General features: G+C 39.7%; 2 protein-coding genes across 7 annotated transcripts; one reads left to right on the top strand and one right to left on the bottom strand.

Moving 5' to 3' along the window:
• Positions 1 to 3,974: 3,974 nt before the first annotated feature.
• LOC105974135 (uncharacterized) lies at positions 3,975 to 10,207 on the bottom strand. 6 transcript variants are annotated; one of them, XM_088822911.1, is made up of 13 exons: positions 8,271 to 10,207; positions 7,622 to 7,928; positions 7,163 to 7,524; positions 6,632 to 6,809; positions 6,300 to 6,549; positions 5,947 to 6,046; positions 5,788 to 5,859; positions 5,182 to 5,253; positions 5,043 to 5,075; positions 4,894 to 4,962; positions 4,690 to 4,829; positions 4,359 to 4,591; positions 3,975 to 4,275 (listed from the first exon to the last, which is right to left on the bottom strand). In XM_088822911.1, exons 3-13 carry the CDS (start codon positions 7,216 to 7,218, stop codon positions 4,105 to 4,107), a joined length of 1,374 nt encoding a protein of 457 aa, XP_088679037.1. In that variant the 5' UTR covers positions 7,219 to 7,524; positions 7,622 to 7,928; positions 8,271 to 10,207; the 3' UTR covers positions 3,975 to 4,104. The 6 variants fall into 6 exon arrangements, with proteins under 6 accessions (XP_088679037.1, XP_088679034.1, XP_088679033.1 ...); XM_088822908.1 differs by having other exon boundaries at positions 4,359 to 4,594; positions 8,271 to 8,575; XM_088822907.1 differs by having other exon boundaries at positions 4,359 to 4,594; positions 7,163 to 7,928; positions 8,271 to 8,481.
• A 1,987-nt stretch (positions 10,208 to 12,194) lies between these two features.
• On the top strand, positions 12,195 to 13,508 carry LOC148768115 (uncharacterized). Its single transcript, XM_088822906.1, has 3 exons — positions 12,195 to 12,328; positions 12,564 to 12,730; positions 13,061 to 13,508. Exons 2-3 carry the CDS (start codon positions 12,614 to 12,616, stop codon positions 13,307 to 13,309), a joined length of 366 nt encoding a protein of 121 aa, XP_088679032.1. The 5' UTR covers positions 12,195 to 12,328; positions 12,564 to 12,613; the 3' UTR covers positions 13,310 to 13,508.
• Positions 13,509 to 13,857: the final 349 nt, after the last annotated feature.

The following is a 13,857-nucleotide window of genomic DNA, read 5'->3' as shown; positions in this document are numbered from 1 at the left end:
AGCATTTATCGTTTTTTTTCTCATATTTTTTTCGTATTTTTAGTTGTTTTTAATTTTCTTAGAATATATATATAAGCGTGCAATCTAATAATTTAATCATGTTTGAATTTTTATGTCGAAAAACGGACACAAAAAGCCCAGACGGCCGTCCGGAAATCAAGCCAAAACCCCAGACGGCCGTCCGGAGAAGTTACGGCGAGTTGTGAACCTACTGTTTGTGGGACGGCCGTCCCAAAAACAGTGCAAAAGGTGGGACGGCCGTCCGGAACACCCTTGAAAAAAGAAAAAAAAATTATTTTTTTATTTTTTTATTTTTTTTTATTTTTATTTTTTTCGAAAAAAAAAAAAATAGGTGTTTGCTTCAAAGAGGAAGAGATGGAGGGGTGCAACACGTGGAGGACGTTTCGACTAATCAAGGTGTATTCTATCCTTAAACTTCGTTTTAATTACATTGAGGGCAATGTAAATTTTAAGTTTGGGGGTGGAACAACACTTTTTATGTGCTTTATGTGTTTTAGATTGCATGCTTTAGGATTTTTCTTTTTCTTTTTAGTCGTTTTCGTTTATTTATTGTTTTCTTTAAAAAGCAAAAAAAATAAAAAATTGCTTGAGTCGAACGCATCGATGAGTTATGATGATGAGAGATGATCAATGTTTGACGATGAAATTGCTTGTTTTGTGTGATAAGGATTAGATGTTTGTTTAGCTTTCGATTCAACGGAACTTAGAAGCGAATTATTGCTAGGAATCACACTTTGTGCATTGCTTTGGTTGAATGTTTTGTATTTTAAATTTGGAATTAATTTGTGCTAGATCATGCTATGTTCGGTTTTAGAACTCAAGTTAGGAAATTTATTATACGAAGTATTGAGTAGTGAGTGATTTTGGATATGATTTGGGTCTTCTTTGAACCGTTTGAGCCTTTCAAGCCGACCTTTTTATCGAAATTATCCTTTGAACCTTGATTTGAGCCTCGGAGAAAAGGTGTTCTTTCTTTTAGCCAATGTGTATAAGGTAGAAAAGTGGAGATTTTTGAAAAATTGCCCCTTGAAGTTCGGTCGGAATTTTTTATAAGGTCTCTCTTCTTCTTAAAAAAAAAAAAAAAAAAAAAAAAAAAAAAAAAAAGAAGAAGAAGAAGAAGAAGAGACTAGAAGGGAGAATGAATGACTAGTTGTTGAAATTATTTTTGAAAGCTCGATCCATTGCCTCAAAAGCAAAAGTGAAGTCTTTTGAACTTTTGAGAATCGAGTTTATTAAAGTCCTTAGAGGTGAATTCATTGTTTCAAACGCCTATCTTTCAAATTTTGGCGTAATCACCTCAATTCAAGAATAATAGCCACATATACTCATATTTCCTACCTCGAACCAAAGAGCCTAGCAATTGAAAGCCAAAAAGCCCCAATGATCCCAATAGCTTAATGTTCGATATTAGTAGAGTATAATAATTTGGTGAGTATTTGGAGTCAAACATATGCATGTAGGCATAAATTTTTTCTATCTTTAATTTACAAATATTGGATGCTTGAAGCAATTGCATGATTTGTGGTTTTTGGCTATGGTAAGTGACTAAGTGCTATTGAATTTTGAGCTTGCGAATGCCTAAGAATTTTCATTATAATTACAAGTTCTGAAAACGTGAAGTTCGTCATTAATCTATGTGATGAGATGCGGTAGTTGAGTTATTTGCTTACGATTAGATTTTGCTTGAGGACAAGCAAAAGTTCAAGTTTGGGGGTGTGTTGAGTGTAGATTTTACGCTCAATACGTTTACTTTACGTGGATATTTTGTTTAGATTTAATTATATTTGTGCTTTAATTGCTTGATTTTGTGTTTTATAGGTGAAAACAAGAATTAGGTGTCCATGAAGGAAAAAAGATCAAAAAGAAAGGAAAAAGTTGCAAATAAGGAAATAAATCAAATTGGAAGATGGAATCTCGCCATAGCTTTGGCAGTATCCACCATTTCAAGCATATCTCTCTCATACGATCTCCAAATCAGCTGATTTTGGTGGCATTGGAAAGCTAATTTCAAGGGCTACAATTCTTATTTACGCAACATTCCAAAATTCGGACTTCAACATGGCGAAAATCGAAGAACAAATCCTGGTGGGGGGAAGTGGCGGAAATTGATTCCTATTAGGTTTCCACTACTTCCTTATCAAGAAAAGCCTATAAAAGCAACAAGTCTCTACACTATAAGCACGAAATTTTACACCACAATACGCGAGGAACGAAGATCAACGAAGACTCAAGCATAGTTTTTCTTATTTAATTTATTTCTTTTGTTTTCTTTATCATAAGAATCACGAGGAGCTAAGTCTTTAGTTTCTAGGATTTTATTTGGAACCCTATGTGGGATTTATGAACCCGTTTCTATGATTTTATGCAAGTTTTAATTCAGGATTATTTCTTCTACTTGTTTTATTAAGTGCATGAACTTGATCACCTTATGTGCTTTTATGTTATTATTGATTGCATGAATCGGAAGATCGGATTAATAATTAGAACTGTGGTAGAAGAGCCTCTGTGGTATTAACATAGGAATATAGTTAATCTCTTAGGTAGCCATTATTGAGATTTGTGTTTAATGCTATGTTCTAGAATTAATTGCGTAAGAATACAATAATTGAATCTAGGGTATTAGAATCGTAATACACGCGGAAGCGGGTTATGATTAATTTAGCATCTCAGGTTAATAATTCGGGTTAATTACTTGCATTATTGAAGGAATTGGGGGAGTAATAATCACATAGGAGGGAGAATAAAATCCTAGGCTTGTTTACTCTGATAAATCTTCGTGTTTAATTTGCTTTCTTGCTTTGTCTTTTTAATTTTTTTTAATTTAGTTAATTCTCTCTAAAGTCGACTGTGTAGGGTGGGCTTGATAATAATTGCTAGAATTTAGCGTCTAGGATTAAGTAATTAAATATTCCCTCTGGGTTCGATATCCGGACTTAATTGTCCATTTTATTACTTATACGATACGTGCACTTGCGTGTAGGTATTTACACCCAACAGTAGATTCCGACAAAGGCAGCATTTCGACCGATTTCAACCTGGCTATAATATATGATCCTCATCCAATGACAATTCACGACACTACTGGCGCCTCTGGAGGTACCTTGTATCAGAATAACACGCTTAGGTTTTATCTTTCTAGGAGTTCAACTTTTGTTTTTGAACTGTAAATCCAATATAATACAAGAGCATGCAGTTTCACATATAAAATTTAATATCAAGATTCATAACATATAAACCTGCAGAAGCGCACAGTTTTGTTATCCTCGTTGTTGTTGATTTTCGAGCCATTAGTTATACAGGAGAAACCCGGGCCACCTTTTTCAACCAATTAAACTGCATCCTCCTTGATATATCATCATCCTCCTCCTCTACTGCAGTGCAGAATTAAACAATGAGCTAATGAATTAAACAAAAACCCTAGTAATAAAAAAAGAAAAAAAAGAAATGGGATTTGTTAAGATCAGGCGAACTTACTTTATTACGTTTATTTTTACTGAGGTTCTCTTTCATGCTAAAGCCCATATCACAAGAAAACAAGCACACTGAGGTGAAGTTAAAAGACATATATATAACAAACGTGTGGAGCTGCAAAATTCATTGTCTTCCGAAGCCCCGAAACAAGTGAGTTCATCTTATGTTAAGTTACGAAAGTGGAATCTATATTAGGGTTTGACTTTTAAAGTTGACTTTCTAAGAAAACTTCAATTTTGCAGTAAGCAGCCCTAGTGAAAAACGAGAGAGTTGAAGAGACTTTCGAAACTGTTCGATGGAAGACCTATCTATATCAATAACTCATTGCTCAGTAGTGGCTTAAATGTATAACTAGATGTTCCTTGTACTGAACAATAGCAAACAACATTGTTTCAACATTTGCATTAAACTTTTGTTTTTGTATGTTACTGAATCAGACATTTTATCAACAACTGCATTATCTCAACCTAAAGAATTGGGTGTGACAAAGTGTGTTTGTCTATTTACTTAGAAATGCCGTTTTACATTGCAATGTGTTATTAACACTTGTACCCTATATTTCACACACACCAATTTTCAAGAAATCAAAGTGCATGCTATTACAACTGACTCTTAAACAGAGTAGCAGCTTAGAGTAGGTGATCCACAGAAACGGGTATTGGTTGACCTAAGAGATCGATCGAAAGAGTCAGCTTCAGGGCCATCTGGGGCAATCGGCTTTTGCGGCAGAAGCATCAAAGACTCGGCAACTTCAGACATGGTGGGCCTGAATTCTTGCTCAGGCTGTGATGGTGCATTTTCAGACAGTAAAATTTTATGTAATGAAACAATATGGTAATCCTACTTAATGGCGTTTTTTGAGGTACCTGTATACACGGAGATATGATGTCAGCGAAACGAGAGGCAGATTTGGAGGAGATTGTTCTTATAATAGCTGGATCAACCATCTGTCCTAATGATGTGCTGTCGTGAAGTTTCGATGAAGCCCATCTCGTCAACGATTGCTCTGCATCTAGAAACTCTGCTCTGTAAACAGAACCAAGGGAACCCTCACAGAGGGTGTTTTCTTCACCAAAGCTGTTTGTTGTTATTTGAAGCTCTGCTATTGTGTACAGTTTTCAGAAAAATATAAATAAATATCCACAAGACATTTTAATCAGTTGGTTTTATGTTTTGCTAAAACGACATGTGTTTCACCTTGGACTGTGCCGATTGGTAGAGATCTCATTGAATTCTCACTGCTCTCCAAGCTGCCGAGTGTTTTCCCACGTGAGCGGTGTTTTTGCACCACAAGTGCAATAGCCGAAAATGATGCAACGAGAGCGACCCCACCAATCCTGAATAAATATAATGTTTCAAATTTATGAGGGGAATGAAGAAGCTTATAAATGGATATATTACCTCAAGGCGGTGGCTATAGCTTGAAAGTTTTCAGGAATAACATCACTGAAATGGCTGTCTTCGATATTCCTGAAAATCGGAGTAGGTGAGTACATGAACAACTGAACTAGATTGGAATAAATTATGAAATTTTATTGGAGAAGACGTACAAGTCAGTAAGCGAGAGATTGGATAAGAAAAACCTGAAAATTATAACTCTTGTCATTTAATTGCATTTTTAGGTAGTGTCCCATAATAATGAGGATGTAGAAGAAGAAGAAGAAGAAGAAGAAGAAGACGAAAACTCACAAGCCTGTAAGGTTTGTCAGTGATCTGAATGAGGTGGGTAGATCTCGAGTGAAGTTATTAAACGACAAATCCCTGATGAAAGGCGATTGAGATTGTATTCTCAGCAATGGTGAAAATGGGAAAAAAACCAAGAAAACTTGGTTGAGTCTTTGATCCAAAAGAGGAGCATAATAAGCAGATAAAGGGGCAAATCAAGAGCTGAAATCCTATTCATCTTCAACCACTAATGGTATGTTGACAAGCAGTAAAACTGCATATGTGAATCATCAGTAAAAATAATGCCTACTAAATAAGGAATATGGTTTACTGATTTAACTTACATTTCTTTTAGATCCACAAGGCAATAAGTACAGTACGACTTAGAATAGCTAATTCTTGCAAAAGCATGTGAAGTTAGAATTATTAATTCTAAAAGGCAACAAGCTAAGTGGAGTAGTGTCCTTACAAGTGTGTGAGGTTTGGAGGTAAACAATACGGGATTGAGCCTTCAATGTTATTTGAACTAAGGTCCCGGTCAAAATGAAGTTTACACAAAATCGGTCACAAGAACATTATCAAAATACTAATGAATTAATAACGAAAATTACATAAACCACAATTTCTTACATATGCTTCAAAGTTTTTAGATTGGACAGCTGATAGCCAAGATTTCCAGTGAGCTCCAGCCCGTGAAGTTGACTGAAAAAGGAAGAGGTTGACTATGAATATTGCTCTTAGTTTAAGAAATGAATTTATAATATGAAATAAAAATAACCAAGAAATTACAGGTTGATTATGGATGATTTGAAGCACTGAACTCCGATCCAAGCTTCGGGTTTCCAATGTACCAGCTGCTCGGCCCTGTAGATACCACGAACAGCTTGAACTGCAAATACAAAATTGAATTTTTTGTATATTAGTTCTTTCTTTTGGACTAAATCAACAGGCTGCACTTAATGTAATTCAAATTTCAAAATGTCTACTAATTAACAAGATTTTTTTTTCTGAAAAAAAAGTGCCAATCATAGTAATCAACGTCAGAGTTTACACTCAGTTTCATCAGGTTTTAACCATAATAGTGATGCAAAGAAAATTAGCATAATTGGGATAAGCTTATTAGTGATAATAAAGAACTATACCAGCATTGGAGCTGCTTGATGGTCCAGCACCGGGGTTGCTTGATGGTCCAGCATTACCCAAGGTATAGCTTACCACGGGTTCCTCACTCGGTGCTGCTTGATCGAAAAACACCACGATGACGGTCATGTCATCGTGGATTGTTCTTCTTTCACGCTGGTCCTCGTTCAGCCTCTTTAACTGCTCGTACGTCATCTTATTCCTGGTTGCTGCTTTTTCTAGTGCCCTTCTGATGAGTGTCTTTGCAATCCCCTTAAAACACCAATTAAAAAAAAACCAAACAAGTAATTATAATATTCATAATTAGTATTGGTATTCAAATACGATCACATACCAGTCGAGGCTCCCCGCTAACTATATGAACCACCGCTGTATTGGATAATTCATCCCACAGCCCGTCAGTTGCGAAGACAATAAATTTATCATCTGTGTGTAAAACTGTCCTCGTTATCTCTGGATCAGCTCTCACCACTGGTCGAACAATAGGCTTGTTGAGCTTATATCTTGGATATCTGTTCAAAGAGAATTCCGGAAATTTGAGGTAAGCATCCCCAATGGCTCTCGTCACCAAAAAAACAAAATATTATCCCCTCGTTCGTCAAATCCCCAAAACTGAAGCCCTAACCCTAACAAATACACATCCTTTTTTTTTTTTTTTTTTTTAATTCAACCCGGATAATAGTTTTAATAGAATTCATCTGGTTAAGAATTCAAATATGTACCTTTCATAAAGAATGTAAAAATAACTACACATCTTAATAAGTCACTTGCAAAAGTCCAAGAAGCAAGAAACACAGAAATAATATTCAAGCAAATTAGATTAGCTAAAAGAACAAGAAATTAAAAAACTAAATTCATCGCCTACCTGAAGTTTGCCCTTGACCCGCCAAACGCCTCTCTTAAGAACAACGTCCGGAACATCAGGGTGCGCTTCTTGTAATTCTTTTCTTATATTTGAAGACCTAGCATTATGGTCAACAGTCATCGCATGTTCCCTCAATTGTCCTTCCATTAAACCACCAATCACTGCTCGACAGTCACCTAGGTTGGCCAAATAGAGATCGTTCCCCCAAAGCACCCCAACTAAAACGCATGATCCAATGGCTGCGATTGCTGGAATTCGCCAAAATTGTTTTCGAATCAACGCGATGAACTCATTTTATGTTTCAGAAAATGCACTCCTCAAGACTTCAGCAGACATAACCCCCCCTGCTTCTTGTAAAATCCCTACCACCAAAAAAAACAAGAAAAACGTTTTGTATTAATAAAAAAAAAAAAAAAAAAAAAGAAAGAAAAAGAAAAGGGGGGGGGAGAAATACGCAACTTGTGAAATTAGTATATAAATGCTCAAACACGAATTGAGAGGCGGCGGAGCCACCATGGCCGTCGTAAACACCAAAGAATGTACCGGCTGGGCTGACCACTGCATGGCAATGGTCCTCTACATGTCTGTTCCCTCTAACCATCGCCATAGAGAATTCTCCAGACGAGTGCTTCACAAGGTCCTCCGACAATATATTCTCCGGATAGTCATCGGCACGGGCACCGGCATCGCTGTCATCGGCACGGCCCACGGGCACCGGCTTTACCCAAGCAGACGAAAAGCTTTCGAAGCCAATTGGACATTGTTGCTTCAAAATAAGAGAAGAAAAATCACATTACACATACGCACACAAAGGCGCACAAACATGAAATTTCATTTTCGTTCTCAGAACACACACAATTTCACGCACAAACGTGAAATTTCAGCAGCTAATTTTCATTTTCGTTCTCAGAACACATACGATTTCACGCACAAACATGAAATTTCAGCTGCTAATTTTCATTTTCGTTCTCAGAACACACACAATTTCACGTACAAACATGGAATTTCAGCAGCTAATTTTCATTTTCGTTCTCAGAACACATACAATTACACGCACAAACATGAAATTTCAGCAGCTAATTTTCGTTTCCGTTTTCAAAACACATACAATTACACGCTGATTTGGTCCGTGGGGCTCTTCTTTCTTTTGGTCCGTGGGGCTCTTCTTCCTTCACGAAACGGAGGAAGGTTTGCAGGGAACGGGGTGCCTGCAACGCTGGGAAGTGATCCGGCGGGAAACTCCGACAATCAAGTCAGTTGGGTTTCTAAAGTATTGCTTTTTGTTACTATATGAAAGTGTGCTAAAAGATATGTGTCCCTGTTTCTTGGAGTTTCCCTTTTTTATAGGTGTTCTTTGCTTGACCTCCAACGTTTTCCTTTTTAGGGTTTCTCCCTTCTCAATTCATGTTTCTTGGGCTTTACAATTTGGGCCTGCTTAGAGTTTATTTGGTTTATTTCGTTCTACCACAACATCTGCTGCGAGTAATTACATCCCGAAGTTTAGGCCGTTATGTCAGTTCGTCGTTCGGTGTCCTTTCCCAGGTGATATATCGATTTCTCTCAGTTCGTATTTACTTACTTCGGTCAAAATGGCCCGTATCAACTACTCCTCCCTACTCCTTATTTATAAGACGAGTTCGCTGTCTTTTTCTCGTTTTATAAGTATGGAGTACAAAGTGTTAGCTCGCGTCTTTCTTTCTTTCGGTGAATGCACGCGCGTCCCGCCTGCATTAATGATTCTGACATCATGCATAGGCGGTTCGAGTTCCCTAGGTCATTATTGCGAGATTTCAACGGGTGCTTTTTGCTAAACTCGAGGCGTCTACATTGAATCTCGTCCGTCCACACGAGCGGCCAGGATTGATCCCTTTATTTCTTCCCCTCCTATAAATATTTTCTTTCTGCGAATTTCCAAAATTTTTCCTTCTTTCTACCTTTGTGCTTTTCCTCTTGGTAATTTTTCCGACGATTTGCTTTTGAAAAAGAGCCCTTGCTTCCCGTGTCCGTTTTCCTTCTCAACAAAGGTACTTTTTCTTTCCTTTACTTCATCAATTCTGTCTTTTCCTACCATTCCTACATATATGTCTTCCTATTCCCCCGAACCCTTTGGTCAAAAGATGCCGTCCGGCCAGTCTTTCGGAGAGGATGATGAGGATCCAGCTCTTACTATCTCTTCTAGCGAAATTATGCCCATCCCTTCTTCCTTGGAAGAAGGACCTCGTTTTTCTTCTTCAGGCAAGATTCAAAATATTTCCAAAAAGAGGGTTAGGGACGACCTCCCATCTTCGGTGACGAGTGGTTCTCCTTCACTGTCCGAGGGGCGAGAGCCGGACGATCAATGGGGGGCCAGTACTCTGAGTAAAATGGATTTGGCTAACTTAGCTCGCGACATAGGTCTTCTTTCTGATATCGAGCTAGTTATTCCATCTCGGGATGAGCGCCCGCTCAACCCTCCTTCGGACTTTAGTACTTGGTTTTCGGAACAATTTTATTTCGGCATGTCCTTTCCCATCTCGCCCTGGTTTTCCGAAATAGCTCAAATATGCAACGTGTCCCTCAATCAATTCCACCCTCATGCTATAATTATTATGACCGGGTTTCGCATGATTTGCGCTTGGTCTGGGGTGATTCCCACTCCAGCCCTTTCCATGTTTCGATTTCTGCTCGCCCGGGCTATAAAGTGTTGATGCCACCCAATAAAACAGACGGGTGGCAAGGTCATTATTTTTTTGTCAAAGATCCTGTCAGTACTCCTTACTTATGCCCTTGGGTCGCTACTTTACCCGAGAAAAAGAAAGGGAAACCCTTACCCATTGATGATTGGCTGTTGAAAATGATCGCTCATTTTCAACCGAGCTATGCTCTTCCTGACACCCTTACCAGTTTTCCACCGATGCTTCGCCACTTCTATTTTCATGACAACGGCACGCATGCTCTAACTCGGGCGGACTTAGGTAGGTATAGATATGCCACTAGTCCCACCTCGGCTTTGTTTGTTTGGATTCTTATTTCGTCGCTTCATACTTTACCATGCTTATACCGATCGATATCGATAGTTACTTACCTCGCTTTCCTTCTTTATGTTTCTCGTGTTTCATGGACAGACTTAAGGATGAAGAGGATGTTCCGAGGCAGCAAACCAGCAACTCGCCCTTCCGAGCCAGAGCCTGGCTTCCAACCGTCCGAGTTCCAGCGCCCGTTGGCCGTTGACTCCGACAAAAGGCAACCAGAAGAGGGTGTTTCCAAACCAAAGGCCACAAAGAAAAATGCCGGACTCACACACCCACGGGGTGGAGTGCGGATCGAAGACTTTGACCCTCCTCAACAGTCATCGGCCTTAGTTGTGGCTTCTTCTTCGTCCCCGCCTGCTGCCGAAGAGGCATTAGAGAAAGAGCCTCCTTCGAAAAAGAGGAAAACAGACCAAGCCCTTGGGCCGATCGGTTCGCATCCTCTACCAAATTTCGCACTACACCTTTGCCATAACGCGGAAAATGCCATTGCTGCGTGTCGGGCTTTGGCTTTCCCCCGAGATGTTGCCTTTTACCGTCAAATGAGTAAAGGCGATCGACTCGAGCTACTTTTGCACAACATTACTCAGGTCGGTAACAACTAATCTCTTCATATGCGAACGTGGCTGTACTTGCACCTCGGTTTATAACTAATCTTAATCATTATTATTATTTTTTATAGCAATTCGCCATTGCTTTCTCGGGCCCACTAGGTTGGGATGACGTCTCGCGCGAGGCGTACGATAATCAGAAGAAAGAAGTTACTCAACTTCGGAAGGAGGTCCGAGGTCTGAGAGAGAGCTTAGCATTGGCGGAGTCGTCGAAAGAAGGGCTGTTCGCGGACGTGAGGCGAGAGCAGGAAGAGAAAAAGGTCCTGTAGGCGGAGAATGATTCATTGGCGTCCCATAATGCCAGTTTAGAGGAAAAAATGAAGGTGCTCACGAACGAGCTCTTCGCTGCCGGGGTACAAGCATCCTCCAACTTCACCGAAGGTGTGAAAGAAGGGCATAGGTTGTTTCCGGGATCGTCGGAGGGATTCCGTTTCATGCAAGAGTTTGTTCGCCGTTTCTTCTATCGTCTTTGGCGTTCGACCACCTTTACTCGGGAAGCCTCGAATTTAGCCCGTTTTTTCTTCTCTGCTGCCGTTAAAGCTGTTCAGAAACGGTTGAGCGGAGCCGGTATCGAGTTTCCACTAATCGAGGAAGATCTCGCCGAACACTAGGCCAAAATGCAAGACTGGCGACGTTTTATTTAGCGACGGTTTTATGTTCGTCGCACGTTTGCGACGTTTATGAGTTACAATCGTCGCTTTTTGTGGAAAACCCCGGTTTTGTTAAAAACCCTAGCGACGGTTTGGATAATCGTCTCTAGGTCGCGACGCAACATTTGAAAACGTCGCACGTATAAAAAAAAAAAAACTTTTCTTGCGACGAAACCGAACTTTCGTCGCACGATTTACATATTTTGCAATTTTATATTTGAAAACTCGCGACGAAACAGTATAATACGTCGCAATAATTCTTTTAAAAAAAGAAAAATAATATACGTTGCGACGGTTGTGTTGAAACGTCGCTAGTAATGCCCAATTATTTAATAATAATTAATATATGGCGACGGAATGCGAAAAAACGTCGCCATGATTTTATTAAAAAAAAATATATATCTTTGTTTGCGACGGATCGGAGAAACCGTCGCAATAGATATTTTCAATTTTGTTTTTCCTGAATTTCGTGGCGACGTAAACCGGTATTCGTCGCTAGGGTTCCTTTTAAAAAAAAATTATCTTGCGACGTTAATGTAGAAACGTCGCAAAATTTAGATTAATTATTCTGCACAGACCCTAATTCGTTCACTTTGCTGTCTCTCTCTTCTCTCTCTAAAATTTCTCTCTCCCCTCCTCCGATCAGCCCACCGCCGCCTGCTGTCCGCCGCCTGCTGTCCGCCGCCCGCTGCCCGCCGTCCGTTGCCCGCCGTTCCCCGTCAGCCCACCGGCGTTAGCCCTCCTCCGTGAACCCTAATCGTCGCCGATCCCGTCAGCCCTCCGCCGCAGAAGTCTCCCGCCAGCCCTTGCCGCTGTCGCCGTCAGCCCTCTCCGTCGCCACCAGACCTCTGCCGCCAGCCGTCCTCCGTCCGCCCTCTTCCGTCAAAAATTATATTGGTATAATTTATGGAGTAATTAGGTAGCACTGTAGGAGAGGATGATTTTTTATTTATATATATATTTATTTATTTATTTATTTTAACTTTATTTTATCTATTTTTTTAATGATTTGTATTTATGCTGCGTGGTTTCGGATTGAGTGGTGGGTATTACTTTCTTCTTCCTCCGAACCCTAATTCCCCTCTTTTTTTCTTCAGGAATAGCGAGTTTGATTCCATTTTCTAATTTGCAGGTGCCTACACTTACGTTTCTGAGCTATGGAAGAAGAAGCAATCCGATGTGATGCGGTTTTTGCTTAGGGTTCGCTGTTGGGAGTACCGTCAGCTTCCCGCTGTTGTACGTGTCACCCACCCCACTCGCCCCGACAAGGCCCGCCGCCTCGGCTACAAGGCCAAGCAGGTACGCAAATCCTTTTTTTTACCCTTCGCATGATCTTAAATCTATGATGAACCGTTTGTTTAGTCCCTTGAAGAAATGCGTATGTGTTTGTTTATGATCTGGTATATCTGTTGTCTCCAATTTTGGGGTTTGAGAAAGCGGCTTCATTTTTGTTTTTTGTCAATCAACTGTTGTTAGATTGGTGATTGTTAATTTCAAGAGTTAATGCTATCTCTTATACTAAACTATGTCGAAACCTTAAAAATAACGGATTTTTCTAAATGTCGTTTAAGAATTTGAAATGAGTTCCGTCGTGGGACGAACGATATATACCGTTTGCTAATCCTTAAGGGGGATGTGAATGAAGACCCCGACCTGGAGTGGTGGAAGCAAGTGTATCGGGAGCTCGTTGAAGATTTTTCCCGGCAAGGGACGTCATCAGTGATCATTACTGATTATGTCGGGGACGTAGAGACCGTCGAGGCGGTGGCTAGCCTTAACGAGGCACGGCTAAATCCTGCCTTAACTCTACCACCTTCCGCGGAAAACCCAAACGAGGCGAGGATGGATCCCACCGAGACGAGAAACGAGACTGCTTAGGCTGAGTGTTTTGATGTGTATTTTCGAACAATGTATTTTCGGTCTTGCCTTTATTTTCTTGTCTTAATCTCGTTCAAAACAATGCTTTTAGTAATATGTAATTTCTTTTTATGCGATGCATTTTGCTTCAGTGACTCGTTTATTTTACTTATGTACAATCATAGTTTGTTATAATGATTTACTCTACATTTCGCACAAACTTCGTATTTTCCTTCATATCTTTATTTGACTTAGCGTCTCAATATTTTTGGGAATCCGCTTGGCAGACCTTAATCAATATTGTTGAGGAACCATTTTAGTCAGTTCGACTAATGGCTCATCACCTACCCCGGCTTACTTTATTGACTTTCTTTAGGCTATGTCTTGATTTAGCAGTTCGTTTTATACTTTGGTGATTTCTTTGAATCCTCTTTAACGACTCATGTCGTGATTTAGTCCAACTCGATTTAACGACTCATTTTCGATTTGGCTCGATTTAACGACTCACTTTCAATTTGGCTCGATTTAACGACTCACTTTCAATTTGGCTCGATTTAACGACTCATTTT

The sequence above is a fragment of the Erythranthe guttata genome, chromosome 9 (genome assembly GCF_056151865.1).
Source record: "Erythranthe guttata isolate IM_541 chromosome 9, IM_541, whole genome shotgun sequence".
NCBI classification, from domain to species: Eukaryota; Viridiplantae; Streptophyta; class Magnoliopsida; order Lamiales; family Phrymaceae; genus Erythranthe; species Erythranthe guttata.
Note: the sequence above shows the minus strand (reverse complement) of the source record. Positions and strands in the feature narration are given on the sequence as shown.

Coding starts and splice junctions, on each gene's coding strand:
- LOC148768115 (XM_088822906.1), top strand. CDS start 12,614: ATGCGGTTTTTGCTTAGGGTTCGCTGTTGGGAGTACCGTCAGCTTCCC. Junction 12,731..13,060: donor TCGGCTACAAGGCCAAGCAG/GTACGCAAATCC, acceptor CTAATCCTTAAG/GGGGATGTGAATGAAGACCC.
- LOC105974135 (XM_088822908.1), bottom strand. CDS start 7,218: ATGTTCCGGACGTTGTTCTTAAGAGAGGCGTTTGGCGGGTCAAGGGCA. Junction 6,810..7,162: donor GGGTCAAGGGCAAACTTCAG/GTAGGCGATGAA, acceptor CTCTTTGAACAG/ATATCCAAGATATAAGCTCA. Junction 6,047..6,299: donor ATCAAGCAGCTCCAATGCTG/GTATAGTTCTTT, acceptor TTGTATTTGCAG/TTCAAGCTGTTCGTGGTATC.